This window comes from Babylonia areolata, chromosome 3, assembly GCF_041734735.1.
Source record: "Babylonia areolata isolate BAREFJ2019XMU chromosome 3, ASM4173473v1, whole genome shotgun sequence".
Lineage (NCBI taxonomy): Eukaryota > Metazoa > Mollusca > Gastropoda > Neogastropoda > Buccinidae > Babylonia > Babylonia areolata.
Window position 1 is genome coordinate 8,732,795 of NC_134878.1, and position 22,263 is coordinate 8,755,057.

Here is a 22,263-nt window from a genome sequence, read left to right on the forward strand (position 1 = left end):
TCTCTTACCCTCCCCTCTGTCTCCCCCTCCCCTCCCCTCCCATCTGTCTCCCCCTCCCCTCTGTCTCCCCCCTCCCCTCTGTCTCCCCCTCCCCCTCCCACCCATCTGTCTCCCCCTCCCCGCTGTCTCCCCCTCCCCCTTCCCCACCCCTCCCCTCTGTCTCCCCCCTCCCCACACCTCCCCTCTGTCTCCCCCTTCCCCCCCTCCCCACCCCTCCCCTCTGTCTCCCCCTTCCCCCCCTCCCCACCCGCTCCCCTCTGGTCTCCCCCCTCCCCCTCCCCACCCCTCCCCTCTGTCTCCCCTCCCCACACCTCCCCTCTGTCTCCCCCCCTCCCCCCCCCTCCCCTCTGTCTCCCCCTCCCCACACCTCCCCTCTGTCTCCCCCTTCCCCCCCCCCCTCCCCACCCCTCCCTCCCCCCAATGTCCCCTCCCCTGTCTCCCCCCTCCCCACCCCTCTGTCTCCCCCCTCTGTCTCCCCCATCCCCTCCCTGTCTCCCCCCTCTCCACCCCACCCCTCTGTCTCCCCCCTCTGTCTCCCCCCTCCCCTCTGTCTCCCCCCTCCGCACCCCCACCCCTCTGTCTCCCCCCCTCCCCACCCCTCCCCACTGTCTCCCCCCTCCCCACCCCTCCCCTCTGTCTCCCCCCTCCCCACCCCTCCCCTCTGTCTCCCCCTCCCCACCCCACCCCTCTGTCTCCCCCTCCCATCTGTCTCCCCCCTCCCCACCCCTCCCCTCTCTCCCCCCTCTGTCTCCCCCATCCCCTCTCTGTCTCCCCCCCTCCCCTCTGTCTCCCCCTCCCCACCCCTCTCCCCTCCTCTCTGTCTCCACCCTCCCCCCTTCCCCACACCTCCCCTCTGTCTCCCCCTCCCCCCCCACCCCTGTCTACCCCCTCCCCACCCCTCCCCTCTGTCTCCCCCTCCCCATCCCTCCCCTCTGTCTCCCCCCTCCCCACCCCTCTGACTCCCTCTATGGCTCTCCTCCCTTTCTGCAATAGTCTTCACTTATGAGCCTCTGACATTTTTCGTGCACACCATAAAGCCGAGGCTTTATAAATCTCTTTACTTACCCCTACCCTCTCACTCACCGCCTACCACTCCTCCCCCACCCTCTCTTTCTCTTCCATTCGGATTTCGCAGTCTCAGTCTCAGTCTCAGTCTCAGTCTCTCTCTCTCTCTCTCTCTCTCTCTCTCTCTCTCTCTCTCTTCTCTTTTATCTCTCACTTACATTCATACGTCTGTCCTCTCTTTTATATTTCTAGATTGCTCTTCCCCACTTTGTTCTCTCTCTCTCTCTCACAAACACACTGCCTCTCTCTCTCTCTCTGTCTGTCTCCGTATGTTCATCTCTCTCTCTCAATGTCTCTCTCTCTCTCTCTCTCTTTCAAGGCACCCAACAAAGAGAGACAGAGAAAGAGAGAGAGAAGGGAAGACGGTAGTTGGGCGGTTTCCAAGGCGACCAGGCTGCCTGCATCAAAATTCACACGTCTCGGTGAGGCCCCCTCACTCCCCCAGCCCCCCCACCCCCCACCACCCCCGCCCCCCAACTCCGAGTCCCCCCGAGAAGTCAGGAGAGAAAAAGTCAGAGATCAACAGCACGGCAGTTGACGGACTACTGTGCTGCAAGACGGACGATCTATGAAAGGGATGAGCAGGGGGTGGGAGGAGGATGGGTGGGGGGGGGGGGGGGGAAGGAGAGGGAAAGGGGTTAGATGTAAGTAAGTACAGCTTCTGTCTCCCCCCCCCCCCCCCACCACACACACACCCCTTCCTTTGCCTCCCACCACCACCACCTTCGTCTGGTAGACGATGCCATCAGTGACAAATGATGATGTCAGACTGCTGCAGTCTTCTCCGACCGTTCCCACTGAGTCAACAGGTGGTGAGTTTTTTTCTGTTCTTTTCTTTCTTTTTTATTTTATTTATTTTATTTTTTATTTTATTTATTTATTTTTTTTACATCTGTCATACATGTAGAAAGAAAGACAACACGCACACACACACACACACACACACACACACACACACACACACACACACAAGAAATAGGTCATTTCTTTGTTGTCACTTTTCTGTCTGCAGTTCTTTTGCCTCATTTTTTTCTGCCTCTGCCTTCTGCCCTTGTCTCTCGTACTTCTTATGACTAATCACATACAAAAAAAAAAAAAAAAAAAAAAAAGTCTTCACGCATACAGATTTTCATTTTTTTAACGTACCTGTGTGTTCAGCTGTCTCTGTCTCTCTGTCTCTTTCTCTCCATCTCTGTCTGCTTCTGTCTGTCTGTTTCTCTTTCGTGCGCGCGCACATAATGTGAAAGTAATATCAACCAGCACCCTCGCCCTCACCATAGCACATTTCGTACGTATGTTCATCATCCTCTCCCTTCCTTCACTCCCTCTGAATGCCGACTCTGAAAAAAGCGTGTGCGTGCGTGCGTGTGCGTGTGTGTGTGTGTGTGTGTGTGTGTGTGCGTGTGTGCGCGCGTGCATGCGTGCGTGTGCGTGTGTCCGTGCACGCGTGTGTGTGTGTGTGTGTGCGTGTGTGTGTATGCGGGCGCGCTCTCGTGCGCGAAGTGTACGTGGGTGTATTGCATGAATATGTGTTGACGTGCACACGTCCGTGCGTGGGTTCGGACGTACATGTATGAATGCGTGCATGCATGCATGCGTTTGTGCGTGCATACTGGAATTGTACGAAGAAACGAGAAGAGATCTGGAGAAAAAAGGGCAGCAGAAGATCCGCCATACCATGACAAACTAATCAGAGCGCTGGAAGGAAGCCACTCAGCGATTCCAGTGACGTCACAGTAATGGCTTCCCACACACTCCACACGTCACTTCCTGCCTTAACGAGCGATCAGGACACCAGCAGCAGAACGTACAAGAAAAACAAAAGACCAAGGGGGATGATGGGGGGGGAGCTGTTGCGGCATGTATCGTCGCCCCTGCATGGATTGTCTCCAGCGACAAGACGTGCGGCCCTCACTGCACATATTGTCGCCCCTCTAGACGGGCGCAATAGCCGAATGGTTAAATCGTTGGACTGTCAATCTGAGGGTCCCGGGTTCGAACCACGGTGACGGCACCTGGTGGGTAAAGGGTGGAGATTTTTACGATCTCCCATGTCAACATATGTGCAGACCTGCCAGTGCCTGAACCCCCTTCGTGTGTATACGCAAGCAGAAGATCGAATACGCACGTTAAAGATCCTGTAATCCATGTCAGCGTTCGGTGGGTTATGGAAAGAAGAACATACCCAGCATGCACACCCCCGAAAGCGGAGTATGGCTGCCAATATGGCGGGTTTAAAACGGTCATACACGTAAAAGCCCACTCGCGTATATACGGGTGAACGTGGGAGTTGCAGCCCACGAACGCAGAAGAAGAAGTCGCCCCTCTATACTGTTGTTGTTGTTGTTGTTGTTGTGTGCGTGTGTTCGTGTGTGCACACGTGCATCAGGTGTGTGTGTTTGAGATTACATTCGTGTTTATGTAAAAGGGGTGTGTGGTGGGGGAGGGGGAATATTATGTGGGGTGTATTTGGCGTGTGTGTGTGTGTGTGTGTGAGAGAGAGAGAGAGAGAGAGAGAGAGAGAGAGAGAGAGAGTGTACGTGCATGTTTACGTGTTTGTGCATGTGGATATGGATGTGGATGTGGATGTGTGTGTGTGTGTGTGTGTGTGTGATCTGATCTGCGAGGGCACAGCTACTCAACGACGCCAGCTAGGTCGTAAAAGTTAGGTCACAACTTCTCACCCACTGAAGTCGGGATGTTGAGTCGATCGTAAAAATCAAGAGTGGATGGGTTGTAAACTGGTCAGGTTTGGCTACTGTCACTCTGTGTGTGTGTGTGTGTGTGTGTGTGTGTGAGATCTTATCTGCGAGGGCACAGCCATTCAACGATACTACGCCGGGTCGTAAAAGTCACGTCACAACTCCTCACAGCAACACACCAGTGCAGAGGGGCGAAAATACTCATTCATTATGTGCAGTGAGGGCTGCACACATTGTCGCCGGCGACTCTCCAAGCACAGGCGAAAATACATGCCGCAACAGGAGCGTTAGATGACGGCAGTGGGAAGATGAGGGGGAGGAGGCGGAGGAGGAGGGGGGGGGGGGGGAAGAGGCAAGGACAGAAAGTGGATAAAAAGCAGGATAAGGGAGAGAGAAGAGAAAAGGAGGGGGATAACAACAAAACAAGACGAATAAGGAGAAAATGAGGGTATAAGATAAGAAGGAGGAGATGGAGAAGCAGGAGAATGAAGAAGAGAAGAGAACAAGGAGATTGAGGAAGAGATGTAGAAGAAGAAGAAGAAGGAGGAGGATGAGAAGGGGATGGAGAAGAAGGAGGAGGATGAAGAAGGGAAGATGGAGAAGAAGGAAGAGGAGGATGGGGAAGAGGAGGAGGAGGAGGAGAAGGAGAAGGGGATGGAGAAGAAGGAGGAGGATGAAGAGGGGAAGATGGAGAAGAAGGAAGAGGAGGATGGGGAAGAGGAGGAAGAGGAGGAGGATGAGAAGGGGATGGAGAAGCAGGAGGAGGATGAAGAGGGGAAGATGGAGAAGAAGGAAGAGGAGGATGGGGAAGAGGAGGAAGAGGAGGAGGATCAGAAGGGGATGGAGAAGAAGGAGGAGGATGAAGAAGGGAAGATGGAGAAGAAGGAAGAGGAGAATGGGGAAGAGGAGGAAGAGGAGGAGGATGAGAAGGGGATGGAGAAGAAGGAGGAGGATGAAGAAGGGAAGATGGAGAAGAAGGAAGAGGAGGAGGGGGAAGAGGAGGAGGAGGAGGAGAAGGGGATGGAGAAGAAGGAGGAGGATGAAGAGGGGAAGATGGAGAAGAAGGAAGAGGAGGAGGGGGAAGAGGAGGAAGAGGAGGAGGATGAGAAGGGGATGGAGAAGAAGGAGGAGGATGAAGAGGGTAAGATGGAGAAGAAGGAAGAGGAGGATGGGGAAGAGGAGGAAGAGGAGGAGGATGAGAAGGGGATGGAGAAGAAGGAGCAGGAGAAAGAAGAGGAGGAGGAGAAGCAGGAAGAGGAGAAGGTGGAGAAGAATGAGGAGGAGGAAGAAGAGGAGGAGGAGGAGGAAGAGGAGGAGAACGATGACGGTAGAAGAGGAGGAGTAGAAAAAGCAGAACAGGGGAAGAAGGGGTGGGGTGGGGGGGGGGACGAAGACAACAGACAAAAGACACACCGAAGAAGAGGACAGAGAAAAGAAAACAACAACAACAAAGATGCTAACAGAGCTATTTACCAGGGACTTGCAAGAAGCTGCAGCAACATAGCGTTGACAATAAAAACAAGAGAGAGAGACAGTGTGTGTGTATGTGTGTGTGTGTGTGTGAGAGAGAGAGAGAGAGAGAGAGAGAGTGTGTGTGTGTGTGAAAGAGAGAGTGGGAGAGAAAGAGAGAGAGTGTGTGTGTGTATGTGTGTGTTTGTGTGTGTGTGTGAGAGAGAGAGAGAGAGAGAGAGAGAAAGAGAGAGAGAGTGTGTGTGTGTGTGTGTGTGAAAAGAGAGAGTGAGAGAGAGAGAGAGAGAGAGAGAGAGAGAGTGTGTGTGTGTGTGTGTGTGTGTGTGTGTTCTTGCCCTGCTCTGAAGATGACGGCTCTGTGTCAACGTTCATGTGTCCCCCCACATCCACATGCCTGTGGTGAGCTCCTGTCACCAAGTCCCCCCTTCCAGCACAATGACGTGGGTGGCCACACCGTTGCAGGACGTGGCAGCTGTGCTGATGCCTCTCACTTCGTGAGGGTCAATACAGGCAGGTCCCTGCCTCTGTCCATTCAGAACACCACCCAAGTAACAAACATTCGTGAAAAGATTTTGAATGATTATTCATTGCTTAGAATGTTTTCGGAAATTTTAAACTCCAGTCCAGTTGGTATCCTCCTTTGATGTATCATAATTAATGTTGTTATTTATATTTACATTGTTGTAGGTTAATACTTGTTGATATGCAAATACATATTCTCCTTCCCATGACACCTCATTCAATACACACCACAATCTCTTTAGACCTTTTTCTTATAATATACTTTTCCTCTGATACATAACATGAACACTTTTTTTTACACTAATATTCACATGCATTACCTTTCCTTTATCCACTACTTTACTCCTTTCAGTCTAAAAACACTTATAGTGAATAGACGTTAAACTGAAGATAAAACATTTAACCAGCGGTGCAGGTCCTTGTCATGGCAACCTCGCGTTTGTTACGATTATCATAATGATTATCTAAGACTTCCCCGAAAAACGGAGAATGACTGCCTACAAGGCGGGGACTAAAAAGGGTCATGCACGTTGACAACAGGGTTGATCAGTTTAGAGAGAGACAGACAGACAGACAGAGACACACAGACAGAGACACAGAGAGAGAGAGAGAGGGCGCAAGAGGCAGACAGACAGAGACAGACAGAGACAAAGAGACAGAGACAGAGAGAGAGCGCGCAAGAGGCAGACAGACTCTTTATGTTGTGTTTTGGAAATAATGCGGAGATAGAAAGAGAGAGGGTAGAGAATGAGAGGAGAGAGAAACAGACAGACAAACAGCCAGACAGAGAGACAAAGAAGCAGAGACAGAGACAGAGAGACGTATGGAGAGACGGAAACAAAGAGAGACAGACGCAGAGAGACAACGGGAGAAAGAGATATACATAAACATGTGGGGAAAAAGTGGGGGCGGCGTAAGGGGGGAGAAGGTACTCTCTCTCTCTCTCTCTCTCTCTCTCTCTCTCACACACACACACACACACAGTATTCACAATTTGCCTCTCTCTTTCTCCTCTCTTTCTTTCCATTCAAACCCTCCTCTCTCTGTATCTCTCTCTCTCTCTGCTTAGCTCTTCTCCACCGCCCCAACCCCTTCCTCTCTCTCTCTCTCTCCTCACTCTTTTTCTTCCCCTTCTCTCCCCCTCTCTCCTTAACGCCTGTGCGTCACTGCAAACACAGCGCACAGACACACAGACACAGACACACCAACACACAGACTGACAGACACACACGCACACTCGCACACATGCACGCACGCACGCACGCACGCACGGACACACGCGCGCAGTAATGACTTGAAAATTTCCATCGCATTGTGCAATGCTGGGAGCGGACTGCAGAGAGAGAGCTTGTGGGACGTAATGGCTTATTTACCCTGGCGCTAGACTCTGGGAATAAAACTCGTGGGTTCAAATCTAGGAGGTGACTGTCAGGTTATTGGTTCATTTATTCACCTCTCTCTCTCTCTCTCTCTCTCTCTCTCTCTCTCTGTCTCTCTCTCTCTCTTTGTCTGCCTGCCATTCAGTCCACCTATATTGAACAACAGACCAGCGGCGGAAAATACGATCTTGCAACCAACCCTTCAGTCACTGAAAATATATTTGCAAAGATTCTCATCTCTCTGTCTGTCTGTTTATCTATCTATCGATCGATCGAACTGTCTGTCTGTATGTCTAGATTACATCTGTCTGTCTGTCTGTCTGGCTAGCTAGCTATCGATCACTCTGTCTGCCTGTCTGTCTGTCTGTCTGTCTATCTATCTACGTATCTATCTATCAACCAGTCTCTCTTTTGCCTGCCTGTCCAATCTTCCTGTCTAACCATTCGTCCGTCAACGGACTTATCTATTATTCATTAAGTTTCGAAATTATTTTCCAGAGCAAACCTCTGGAGTTATTTGTTTATTAATTGATTTATTCGTTCATCATTCATGCAGATCTTTGCGTGCTTTGTTTCATCATTATTCTGTCGAGCATTTCATTATCTGTCATATGTACTGACCTGTTAACATTTTCACTCCTTCTGGTACGGTCTCACATCGTTTGAAACCCAGTTCTCACCCTACTTCTCTCTCTCTCTCTCTGAGGGGGGATGGGGTGCCGGCTGGAGTGGGAGGGCAGGGATCGGGGATCGGGGGGGGGGGGGGGGGTGGGGGGGGGGAGGGGGGGGGGGTCTGAACCCAAACGTCCTCTGTAAAACGGATGGACCGGCTTGACACCGTTCTTGTTTCGCTGGTGCTGTGTTTGGGTACAAGTGTTTTTTTTCTTCGTTGTGTGTGCGTGTGTGTGTGTGTTCGTGTGTGTGTGTGTGTGTGTGTGTGCGTGCGTGCGTGTGTGTGTGTGTGTGTGTGTTTTACAAGATTAAGGCAGGTGGGGACATAAACTCACACAATGATGCATATAACAGCTCTGGAATATGTTGTATGCGCGCAAGGCTGGATATTGGCCACCAAAACACAAAAATTACTGTGGCAAATCATGTGGACTGCTTTTAAGCAGCATCACATGGCCCGTGTCTCACTTATTCTGCTGATCAGAATACATGAAAATATGAAACTTTTGTTTTTCTGCTTCATAAACTGTGGAAGGTTTTGTCTTTTAAGCAATATGGAAAACTATATATATATATGTGTGTGTGTGTGTGTGTGTGTGTGTGTGTGTGTGTGTGTGTGTGTGTGTGTGTGTGTGTGTGTGTGTGTGTGTGTGTGTGTGTGTGTTCAACACCAAAGACTGTGTAACAACAGAGGGGAAGGAGGGTGGGAAGGGGGGAACTCTTGTTGGCAGTAGTGACATGTCAGCAAAATACAAAACAAACATAAATGAATAAATAAACAAACAAACACTGACATAAAAAAAGAGAATATATAGATGAATGAAAATCCGGGAGTATGCTTCTGGCACGGATCACCCAGCCACATCATTCATCAGAGAATCCACACACACTTGTGCGTGCGCGCACACACACACACACACACACACACACACACACACACAACAAAACAAACACATCACACACTCACACGCATACATGCATGCGCGCGCGCGCACACACACACACACACACACACACACACACACACGCACGCACGCACGCACGCACTCGTACGCACACAGAGATATTTTCAAGGCACCAGAAAGCATGTATTCAAGTACCCGCTTAAGAATACCAGAGAGAGAGAGAGAGAGAGACAGACAGACAGACAGAGACAGAGAGAGAGAGAGAGAGAGAGAGAGAGAGAGAGAGAGAGAGAGAGAGAGAGAGAGAAGAGAACCCCCAACCCTCAAGCAAAACAAAACTAAAAAAAAGTAGTTCCATGTCACGTGATGACACGGCACACATCAATTATGTTTTTCACACACAAACATAGCCATAGATGATGCAAAATAGACATACACCTGTCGATCATGAACTGATATAATTAATCTGAATTACAAAAAAAAAAAGATGTGATTTGTGAAAACAGTACTCCACCAAACACATACGTCTTTCTTGTCATCATTTTGAAAGCAAATCAGACACACTAATGTACTGAAGTTACTTCCAAATGTAGAAACAATTCAGACTATACATACACCACGCATATCCAGTGTATTCAAAAGCACATAATCCATAATACTATGAAAAGAAGAGAAAATTAAAAAGTTGAGGCTGACACTCCTGTTGAAAACAACTGCATACTGCTTAAAGGTGTCAGTTGTAGTAAACCAGTTTCTGCTGACGGACATGGAATCCAGCAAGTGAGCACGCACCCACAGGCACAAGCATGCACATACACAAAATCACACAGACACACAGAAACACATGACACAAACATGAGACAAACAGAGACACATAGACACAGAAACACATAGACACAGACACAGACACAGACACACACACACACACACACACACACACACACACACACACACACACACACACACACACATCAAGATCAGTGGTTTCTCTGAGAGGGAGAGAGGGAAAGTGAGAGAGAGAGAGAGAGAGAGAGAGAGAGACAGAGACAGACAGACAGACAGACAGAGAAGAGAAGTGAGAGATGAAGAAAGAGAAAGATAGAGCGAGAGAGGGAGAGAGAGAGAGAGGGACAGACAGAAAGACAGACAGACAGACAGACACAGAAAATCAAAATTTCGCTCCTTAAAATCTTGCCTTTTTGGGTGTCTGAAATACACAAACTACACACAACTGCACAGATGTGCATCACTAAAATCTGGATAACAAACAAGTAAAACAACAAAGAGTGTCAAACATCTACAATGACACAGACAGAACAGCGACAGACAGAGAGAAAAAAAAAAGGGGGAACAGAGGATGAGTGTGTGGAAATGTGGAGAGGAAAAAAAAAAAAAAGAAAGAAAAAAAGATGAAGAAAAAAAATCAAAGAAAAAAAAAGAAGAAAGAATGAAGGTAAAAAGATCACCAGACAAAACACAACAGATACAGTGAACAAGAGAATGTCAGACTGAAAATCTGAGCCGAAGGGACACAGAACAGAGAAAAGACACCATCATTACTACAGTGACAGACATACACTGCAGAGACAAAGAAAGGGAAAAGACAACACCATTACTACAGTGACAGGTATATACTGAAGGGACAAAGAACAGAGAAAAGACACCATCATTACTACAGTGACAGGTATATACTGCAGAGACAAAGAACAGAGAAAAGACACCATCATTACTACAGTGACAGACATACACTGCAGAGACAAAGAACGGAGAAAAGACACCATCATTACTACAGTGACAGACATTCCCTGCAGAGACAAAGAACAGAGAAAAGACACCATCATTACTACACTGACAGGTATATACTGCAGAGACAAAGAAAGGGAAAAGACAACACCATTACTACAGTGACAGGTATATACTGAAGGGACGAAGGAAGGAGGAAAGACAACACCATTACTACAGTGACAGACATATACTGCAGAAACATAGAACAGCGAAAAGACACCATCATTACTACAGTGACAGGTATATACTGAAGGGACAAAGAACAGAGAAAAGACACCATCATTACTACAGTGACAGGTATATACTGAAGGGACAAAGAACAGAGAAAAGACACCATCATTACTACAGTGACAGGTATATACTGAAGGGACAAAGAACAGAGAAAAGACACCATCATTACTACAGTGACAGACATACACTGCAGAGACATAGAACAGCGAAAAGACACCATCATTACTACAGTGACAGGTATATACTGCAGAGACAAAGAACGGAGAAAAGACACCATCATTACTACAGTGACAGACATACACTGCAGAGACAAAGAACGGAGAAAAGACACCATCATTACTACAGTGATAGATGTACACTGCAGAGACAAAGAACGGAGAAAAGACACCATCATTACTACAGTGACAGACGTACACTGCAGAGACAAAGAACAGCGAAAAGACACCATCATTACTACAGTGACAGGTATATACTGAAGGGACAAAGAACAGAGAAAAGACACCATCATTACTACACTGACAGGTATATACTGAAGGGACAAAGAACAGAGAAAAGACACCATCATTACTACAGTGACAGGTATATACTGCAGAGACAAAGAACGGAGAAAAGACACCATCATTACTACAGTGACAGGTATATACTGCAGAGACAAAGAACAGAGAAAAGACACCATCATTACTACAGTGACAGGTATATACTGCAGAGACAAAGAAAGGAGGAAAGACAACACTATTACTTCAGTGACAGACATATACTGCAGAGACAAAGACAGGGAAAAGACAACACCATTACTACAGTGATATGTATATACTGAAAGGACGAAGAACGGCGAAAAGACAACACCATTACTACAGTGACAGGTATATACTGAAGGGACGAAGAACGGCGAAAAGACAACACCATTACTACAGTGACAGGTATATACTGAAGGGACAAAGAAAGGGAAAGACATCATCATTACTACGGTGACAGGTATATACTGAAGGGACGAAGAACGGCGAAAAGACACCATCATTACTACAGTGACAGGTATATACTGAAGGGACAAAGAACGGGGAAAAGACACCATCATTACTACAGTGACAGGTATATACTGAAGGGACGAAGAACGGCGAAAAGACATCATCATTACTACAGTGACAGGTATATACTGAAGGGACAAAGAACGGCGAAAAGACATCATCATTACTACAGTGACAGGTATATACTGAAGGGACAAAGAAAGGGAAAAGACATCATCATTACTACAGTGACATGCATAATCTGAAGAGACGAAAAAGGAGGGCAGATGACAACACAACAGCAGTAAGGTGTCAGAAGGGAGGGGGGGGGGAAAGAAGAAGATAGAAACAACAAAGCCCTAACACCAGGAACTGAAGGGCAAATAGAAGGGCCAAATTCATACACCATGTTGACACTTGTAGGCACAGATGGCAATAAGACATAGCAATAGCAATGAGTGGTACTTTATGGACAAGGGTAATCATAACAGCAGTAGGGGATACTAAAGGATAATGTAGGGGGGTGGGGGGGGGGGGTAAACCCAACATCATAACAGCAGTGAGGGATACTGAAGGGACAAAGTGTGGATAAAATCAACATTATAACAGCAGTGTGGGATAATGAAGGGATAAAAATCCAACATCATAACAGCAGTGAGGGATACTGAAGGGATGATGGAGAGATAAAAAAAACCAACATCATAACAGCAGTGAGGGATACTGAAGGGGGAATTAAGGGATAAAACAACATCATAACAGCTGTGAGGGATACTGAAGGGATAAAACCAACATCATAACAGCAGTTAGGGATACTGAAGGGATAAAGTGGAGTGATAAACCAAACATCATAACAGCAGTGAGGGATACTGAAGGGATAAAACCAACATCATAACAGCAGTGAGGGATACTGAAGGGATAAAGTGGAGTGATAAACCAAACAACATAACAGCAGTGAGGGATAATGAAGGGATAAAACCAACATCATAACAGCAGTGAGGGATAATGAAGGGATAAAACCAACATCATAACAGCAGTGAGGGATACTAAAAGGGATAAAGTGGAGAGATAAACCAAACATCATAACAGCAGTGAGGGATAATGAAGGGATAAAACCAACATCATAACAGCAGTGAGGGATACTAAAAGGGATAAAGTGGAGTGATAAACCAAACAACATAACAGCAGTGAGGGATACTGAAGGGATAAAACCAACATCATAACAGCAGTGAGGGATACTGAAGGGGGAATTAAGGGATAAAACAACATCATAACAGCTGTGAGGGATAATGAAGGGATAAAACCAACATCATAACAGCAGTTAGGGATACTAAAAGGGATAAAGTGGAGTGATAAACCAAACAACATAACAGCAGTGAGGGATACTGAAGGGATAAAACCAACATCATAACAGCAGTGAGGGATACTGAAGGGATAAAACCAACATCATAACAGCAGTGAGGGATACTGAAGGGATAAAACCAACATCATAACAGCAGTGAGGGATACTGAAGGGATAAAACCAACATCATAACAGCAGTGAGGGATACTGAAGGGGGAATTAAGGGATAAAACAACATCATAACAGCAGTGAGGGATACTGAAGGGATAAAACCAACATCATAACAGCAGTGAGGGATACTAAAAGGGATAAAGTGGAGTGATAAACCAAACAAGATAACAGCAGTGAGGGATACTGAAGGGACTCCCACATTTATCCCATGTGACAGGGGGTGGGTTGGATTGTTGGAGCATCTTCGTCAGGGAGAAAAAAAAGAAGATAATGTCAGATGGAAAAACATAAAGAACTGAAAGGTCTAGAAAGGGATAAATCAACACACGCACACGCACACACACACACACACACACACACACACAGAAAATCCACCATAACATTTGTGACATGTGGTCAACGGGCAAAGAAGGGGAAAACCATGAAAGGGCAAACAAAGGAAGAAAGACAGCTCTGAAGGAACAAAGAGAGAAAGACAGCTCTGAAGGGGCAAAGAAAGGGACAAAGACAGCCCTGATGGGACAAAGAAAGGGACAAAGATAACCCTGAAGGGACAAAGAAAGAGACAAAGACAGCCCTGATAGGACAAAGAAAGGGACAAAGACAGCCCTGATGGGACAAAGACAGCCCTGATGGGACAAAAAAAGAGAGACAAAGACAGCCCTGATGGGACAAAGAAAGGGACAAAGACAGCCCTGAGGGGACAAAGAAAGGGACAAAGAACACTGAAGGGACAAAGATGGGGACAAAAACACAACCCTGAAGGGACAAAGACAACCCTGAAGGGACAAAGAAAGGGACAAAGACAACCCTGAAGGGACAAAGACAACCCTGAAGGGACAAAGACAGCCCTGAAGGAACAAAGACAACCCTGAAGGGACAAAGACAACCCTGAAGGGACAAAGAAAGGGACAAAGACAACCCTGAAGGGACAAAGACAACCCTGAAGGGACAAAGAAAGGGCCAAAGACAACTCTGAAGGGCCAAAGACAACCCTGAAGGGACAAAGACAACCCTGAAGGGACAAATAAAGGGCCAAAGACAACCCTGAAGGGACAAAGAAAGGGCCAAAGACAACCCTGAAGGGACAACAAAAGGGCCAAAGACAACCCTGAAGGGCCAAAGACAACCCTGAAGGGACAAAGAAAGGGACAAAGACAACCCTGAAGGGACAAAGAAAGGGCCAAAGACAACCCTGAAGGGCCAAAGACAACCCTGAAGGGACAAAGACAACCCTGAAGGGATAAAGACAACACTGAAGGGACAAAGAAGGGGACAAAGACAACCCTGAAGGGACAAAGACAACACTGAAGAACAATGACAACTCTGATGGGACAAAGAAAGGGACAAAGACAACCCTGAAGGAACAAAGAAAAGGACAAAGTACACTAAAGGGACGTGGACAAAAAGAAAATAAGCCAAGAAAAAAAAACTTGAACAGACGTCAGGGGCAGGAGTGGTGAAGGGACAAAGAATGGTAACATATTTAAAAACACAGTGAAGGACTATGAAAGGGGTGAGGAGAAAGGAGAGAGCAACACACACACACACACACACACACACACACACACACACACACACACACACACACACATCAGTCCATCCATCCATATATGTATACATCCACCCATCCATCCATCCATCCACACATACGTATATACATGCTCATTATAGTTGTAACATGTCCTGGGGATTCCAAAACAAGACAGGAAAGACAACACTGAAGGGACAAAAGGAAAAACAAACATACAACAGGAAAACAAACACGTACAAACAAATTAACCACCACCACCATAACAGTTATGGATTTTCAATGAAAAACGAAGCAGAATGTGTCAGTACATAATGTAAAGGAATATTGAAGGGGCAAGGAAAAATGGTGAATAAAAAAAAAAGAAAGAAAAGTAAAGAAAACGAGAAAAAAACAAAAAACAAAAACAAACACACACAACCATCACCACGACAATTAACAAGTTCAATGGTATTGAATGGACTAGGAATGCAAGGGGCGGAGGAGGGATAAACACAACACCCGAGAGAAGACGCTTGATGTGTGAGGTATTGGAAGAGAGAGAGAGAGAGAGAGAGAGAGAGAGAGAGAGAGAGAGAGTGTGTGTGTGTGTGTGTGTGTGTTGGGGGCGGGGGGTAATGGGGTGTGTGTTTGTGGGGGGGAGGGAGGGGGGTACAAGAGGAACACCCACCTTGACCCCAGTGACGGTGTGGTGGGCCAGTTCCACGCGGGCAAAGTTGCCCTTGCCCAACGTCAGGCCCTCCATGGTGTACCGTCCCAGGCACTGGATCTTCTTACCCATGGCGCCGCCACCCTACACCACCCGGGTTACCTCCCACAGTCCTCCACCACCACACCCACCACGAGCACCACCAACAGCACCACCACCACAAGCACCAAACACCCACACCACCACGGACACTAGTACTCCACGGGCCGCGACCCCCCCAGCACGCTTCTGGCACACTCCACCTCCATCGCCAGTGTGGTTGTAGATGTTGTAGTAGTTGTTGTTGCTGATGTTGTTGTTGTTGTTGTTGTTGATGGGGACGATGACGAAAACGTTGTTGTTGTTGTTGTTGCTGCTGGCTTCGTCGTCTCGTTGTACGCAACAACTACAAGTTCTTGAGCAGGCGGACGAAGCCAGCTTGACAGAAGATTTGGGGGGGTGGGGGGTGGGGGTGGGGAGGATCGGGGGGAAGAAGGGGAGGGAGATGGGGGAGGGGGAGAGGGATAAGGGATGGGGAGGGCGGGTAGGAGAAGGTAGGGGGCAAGTGTCTATCTCTGTGGGGTGGTGGTACTAGTAGTGGGGGAAGGAGGAAGAAGCCGCGAAGTAGCACAAGGCGAAGGGTAGTAGTCCAGCACCACCAGAGAGGGGGCCGTGATGATGGTAGCAGCGACACAGGCACCGGTAACACCACCACCACCAGCGACAGCAGCGACAACAACGGGGGCCATGATGGCGGCTGGTCTTGGCGAGTTTGAGTTATCCCCTAAGCGAGGTATGTAGCAGTAGGCAAGGCAAAGGCAAGCAAAGTCACTCGGCACTCACTCCGTCACTCCCGTCGCCACCACCACCCTCCCCCCCAACACCGAAACTTCTCTTACTCACCACCAACAAGGCTGCTTGCAGCAGCAGCGTCAGCATCAGGCCCAAACAGCCACAGCGGCAGCAGCAGCGACGCATACATTGGCCCCGCACCGCCGCCGCCGTTCCCTTGCCGTCTTCGTTGTCGTCGTAGTGGCGGCGGCTGCTGCTGCTGTTGCTGTTGGTGTAGTATTTGAGTTGTTGTTGTTGTGGCTCACACTAGAGGGCCGCCGCTGGCACAGCTTCCTCCCCACCCATATCTTCTCTGTCGTCGTCTTTCTCGTCGTCCTTCAGTCGCCATCGCGCGGGGGAGGACGACCACCGTCCTAACTCATCCTCCGGGTCTCTCAGCTCTTTACTTACCTACCTACTCCCACCGATAGAAAACTCACGCACCGCACACATTTTCCCCCCGAAAAGTGGCACACCCCCCACTCCTCCCACGTCAACACCCTTCACAACTGGAGAAGGGAGAAGAGGGAGAGAGAGAGCGAGAGAGAGAGAGAGTCGAAGAGAGAAGAGACACACACACACACACCAAGAAGAGACAGAGAGGGGGAAAAAAAACTGCCGAGGCAAGCGACTGACTACTGCAATGACGGTACGTGGCGACGGCTGTTCGGGTTGTTGGCAGTCTGTTGCTGGCGGGGCGAGAACTAAAGCGATGCGGGGAGGAGAGGCACAGCACAGAGAGAGAGAGGGGAGGGGAGTGGATGGAGGGGGGGTAGAGGGACACAGATCGGGAGAGAGAGAGAGAGAGGGGGAGAGAGAGAGAAGTAAGAAGAGAGAACCGTTAGGACATGTCGCGCCGTCAGGCCGCTGTTGGCCCGTTCAGTTCCAAGCGAAGGGATGCACGGCTGGTGTGTGTGTATGTGTGTGTGTGTGTGTGTGTGTGTGTGTGTGTGAGTGTGTGTGTGTGTGTGTGCTGGATGGCACAGGCAGAGCGGTCAGGATCAGGAAGGATGGCACAGGAGAGAGGATGGATGGATGGAAGGACAGAGAGAGAGAGAGAGAGAGAGAGAGAGAGATGGGAGTGGGGAGGGGGAGGGGTGAGAGGGTTGGTCCGTCAATGAACTGCGACGCCGCGGGCACTGCTATGCAATGTACAGCGCTGGACTGGACCCCTCCCCTCCCCTCCACTCCCCCTCCCCTTCAAACCCCTCCTCAAGAGAGGTAGAGAAAGAGGGGGTGGGGTTAGGTGGGATGGGGCTGGAGGAGGGAGGGACAAGGAAGGATGGTGGTGAAGGTGGTGGTGGTGGTGGTGGCCGGGTTAAGGCGCTGATCGATGTGAGCTAAATTATCCAGATGGAGTCAGATGGCAGATGCCAGGTCCGTCATTCCTTCACCTTTTGGCAGTCGCTGAGAAGACGACACCCCCCCTCTCCTCCCGCTGTCTTGTGATATGCATCTCCTTGTGTCTGCGTCTTCTGGTTCAGGCTCTCTGTCTGTCTGTCTGTCTGTCTGTCTGTCTCTCTCGTCTGCCATTGTTCGTCTTTTTCAGTCTCCTAATTTTCTTTTAAGATCTCTTGCCTCTTCGTTTCTCCCCCCGTGTCTTCATGTTGTCACCCCGTCATATTCCATTCATATTCTTTGACATGATGTTTCCTTTTCTCCGGTTTCTTCCCGTATTTCTGTTTTCTTTTGTCCAGCCGTTCTTGTTACATGACCTTATTCCAGGGCTGTGTGGGGGTGGTGGCTGCATAGCATTCTCGCTCTGGCTCTGTCTGTCTGTGTGCAACAGATCGCTGTGAATGTCCATGTGTCTTCATCCCATCCAGTTTAAAGCTAACAAACTGATCTGTTGCCATTTCGGACAAATTCGGAGTGCATCTATTGCTTCGTAAAGAAGCTGGAACGAAATGAATTTTCAAACAGATCCATGCAGCCACTGGTAACATCAGACGAAGTGTCTTCGTTGTGGGTGAGGGTGAGGTAGGAGTAGGGTAGAGGGTAAAACCTACATTCTGCGACTTGTTTAAAATGGAAAATTAGTGCGCGTTTTCCAATATGCGGAAAATTAATATTCGAAGTCTGTGATCCACCTAAGAGTTGGCTCGAAAAAACGACGTGAGATGACCTTTATCATTTACATGAATAGACACTTGTCCAATCAGATCGGTGTTCTGGGGTGGGTTTTTTTTTCTTTTTTTTTTCTTTTTTTTTTTTGGTTTTTTAAAAAGATATTATTTTTCTCGGGGTTTTTTGTTTTTTTTGTCTTTGCACGTTTTAGTAGGCCAAATACGGAATGAGCGACTCTGTGGCCGGTACAAACTAATGATGAGCGACTCTGTGACCAGTACAAATTGAAGATGAGCGACTCTGTGACCGGTACAAATTGAAGATGAGCGACTCTGTGACCGGTACAAATTGAAGATGAGCGACTCTGTGACCGGTACACACTGAAGATGAGCGACTCTGTGACCGGTACAAACTGAATGAGCGACTCTGTGACCGGTACAAACTGAATGAGCGACTCTGTGACCGGTACACACTGAATGAGCGACTCTGTGACCGGTACAAACTGAATGAGCGACTCTGTGACCGGTACAAACTGAATGAGCGACTCTGTGACAGGTACAAACTGAAGATGAGTGCGACTCTGTGACCGGTACAAACTGAATGAGCGACTCTGTGACCGGTACAAACTGAAGATGAGCGACTCTGTGACCGGTACAAACTGAAGATGAGCGACTCTGTGACCGGTACAAACTGAAGATGAGCGACTCTGTGACCGGTACACACTGAATGAGTGACTCTGTGACCGGTACAAACTGAATGAGCGACTCTGTGACCGGTACACACTGAATGAGTGACTCTGTGACCGGTACAAACTGAATGAGCGACTCTGTGACCGGTATAAACTGAAGATGAGTGCGACTCTGTGACCGGTACAAACTCAAGATGAGCGACTCTGTGACCGGTACAAACTCAAGATGAGCGACTCTGTGACCGGTACAAACTCAAGATGAGCGACTCTGTGACCGGTACAAACTCAAGATGAGTGCGACTCTGTGACTGGTACACACTGAATGAGTGACTCTGTGACCGGTCCAAACTGAATGAGCGACTCTGTGACCAGTACAAACTGAAGTTGAGCGACTATGTGACCGGTACAAACTGATGATGAGCGACTCTGTGACCGGTACAAACTGAAGATGAGCGACTCTGTGATCGGTACAAACTGAAGATGAGCGACTCTGTGACCGGTACAAACTGAAGATGAGCGACTCTGTGACCGGTACACACTGAAGATGAGCGACTCTGTGACCGGTACAAACTGAATGAGCGACACTGTGACCGGTACAAACTGAATGAGCAACTCTGTGACCGGTACAAACTGAATGAGCGACTCTGTGACCGGTACACACTGAATGAGAATGCATGTCCTTGCAGAATGTTTTGGGGACAAAATTAACATTAATGTAGTGTCGGTTCATTGCCACTAGAAATGTGTTAGTGAGAACGTTTTCTGTCATTGATATTTTCATCATTTTTCTTTGGTTCTCAGCAGACATCAAGGAAAATTCCTTACATACTAAATACTGACATTCTTAAAAACAAACGTGTTTTCTTTTGAAAGGAAATGCCTTGTGCAGACAAAACTAAAAGGAAAATGTGGATAATGCAGTGTACGTTTATAGTACTGAAGATCATTGATAGTTAACTATGTCGATGGGATTTCACACACACACACACACACACACACACACACACACACCGAGAAAGAGAGAGAGAGAGAGAGAGAGAGAGAGAGAGAGAGAGAGAGAGAGAGAGAGGGAGAGAGAGAGATTCTTCTCATCTTGCCAACTTGTCTCTTTCGGGGAACAATCTTTTGCCTGGGCTGACACCGGTCCTGGAATGGAATTCCTTGTGATTTTTCTTGTAGAATTTGTTAACCAGTCCATATTCCGTAAATACGCAGGTTGTTTTCTTCACTTACACACACACACACTCTCTCTCTCTCTCTCTTCGTAAACTATGCGTTTATATATTTAATGCCCTGAAGATACGACAGGAATTCTGTGACAACAATGATGAAAGTTAGAATTAATTTACAATGCACGAGAAGCACTTTTGTTCTACAGGTTAAGTTAGTACGTATTTTACATTTTGTTGTGGTTGAGTGATCACCATATTGTGTACTTTTGACCTCTTTCTAGGAGCCGGAGGCCTGGAGATTAAAGTTTTGTTCTTGTTCTTGTTCTCTCTCTCTCTCTCTCTCTCTCTCTCTCTCTCTCTCAAACACACACACACACACACACACACACACACACACACACACACACACACACGCACACCAATTACCCATCCCTACTTACTGTAGAACACATGGGAGTACCTCGGTGTGATTTAGACGAGAACAAGAAACATACGAAAAACCCAACAATTTTCTAACTATGAGGAAGGATGAAAACCAAATAAAACACAGAAGTGTTCTCAATGAACAATGGGTTAGAGACTGAGTGAGTTCTAAGAACTACTGGGAAAGAATGGTTTACAACGATGTGTCATATAAAAAAAATAATAATAATAAAAAGCCAAGATATGGTTTCCAACGGCTGCAATTTCAGATTGCGAAATGTCTGGAAACATGTCTACAAGTTGTAAACTTGTTTTCTCCAGATAGAACTTTTATATTGATTCAGGATATTCTGTTGTTTTTGTTTTGTTGTTTTTAAATAGTCTTTGCTTTGAAGCTTCGAAGAATCGAGTTTATATCTAACACTTTAAAAACCGATACCGCCCAAATATTTTTCGCGTGAGACAGTATCAGTCAAGTACGGTACTTTGTAAATGTCTTACCTCTCAGGCTGATGAAATGATCTAGAGAGCTCTTTGTTTTGCCCTCTGATTTGCCCAATAATTATCAGAAACCGAGCAATCAAAGGGGAGGTCATCCGAGTCGCTTTCGCTGGATAAAGAAACGAAAGTATGATGTTTCATTCCGTTCATTATCTCAATTCTCTCTCCCGAACAAGATGAAACGGACGCTAATTGCCCCCACTGAAGGGTTTTGATTCATATTCATGCTTCCCCCTCCCAGTTCCGCCCCCCGTTACACCTTCCCTTCCTCCCCCCCATCCCTTCCCCACCCCCCTTTCTCTTGTCCTGTTTACTACCACTGATGAATGTCAAAAATCATAAGCAATCAGAAAATTGTTCATCTCGTTTTTAGATCATTGTCCAGGATGACGATGTCGAAGGAACTGCTTGTACTCTTTCCCTTGATGAAACTGATTCACCGCATCCGTAGCCGCAGATATCGCAGATATTCATACTTTGAATCCTTAATTCTCTATATATGCCTTGCACTTCACTGACTTCATCATATCAAGAGAATACATCCACAGCCCACCCCACCCCACCCACCTCCGCACCCCCATCAACTGTACAACTGTGAATAACTGTATAAGTCATTATGAAAAAGTCATCAAATATAATAGATATCCATATCACTTATAGTACATCATCATCATCTCTCTCTCTCTCTCTCTCTCTCTCTCTATATATATATATATATATATATATATATATATATATTCATATTATTCATATTTATATTTATCTCTCTCTTAACTTGCACACTTTTTCCAACATCTACCTTAGTTGTATTTTACTTCCATACATGTTTAGAAATATTGTTTTCATGTGTTATTTCTAATCAAAGGTAAGTATGGCAACCATTAAACATTTTGAAGCTGCATGTTTCAAATGAGATCATAGCGTTATATTCTTCGATTTTGTATCTTGAGACGCTATAATTTCCAATAGCGTGAATATCCGGACGGCATTTATCTAACTTACATTTATATAAATATACATCTTCCTCAGAAGGTTTAATAAATCAGTGACTGATTCTGTCTATATCAGCATGGAAATATCTATCTATCTATCAACACACACACACACACACACACAC

The 22,263-nt window shown here is 47.2% G+C and overlaps 1 protein-coding gene across 1 annotated transcript in view; it reads right to left on the bottom strand.

Annotated features, from left to right (window-relative positions):
* Positions 1-15,839, bottom strand: part of LOC143280426 (uncharacterized) — a 323,184-nt gene extending 307,345 nt beyond the window's left edge. Inside the window, exon 1 of the mRNA XM_076585065.1 lies at positions 15,447-15,839. Within this exon, the coding sequence (XP_076441180.1) occupies positions 15,447-15,557 (111 nt within the window). The 5' untranslated portion in view covers positions 15,558-15,839. The remainder of the gene's footprint in view (positions 1-15,446) is intronic.
* Positions 15,840-22,263: the final 6,424 nt, after the last annotated feature.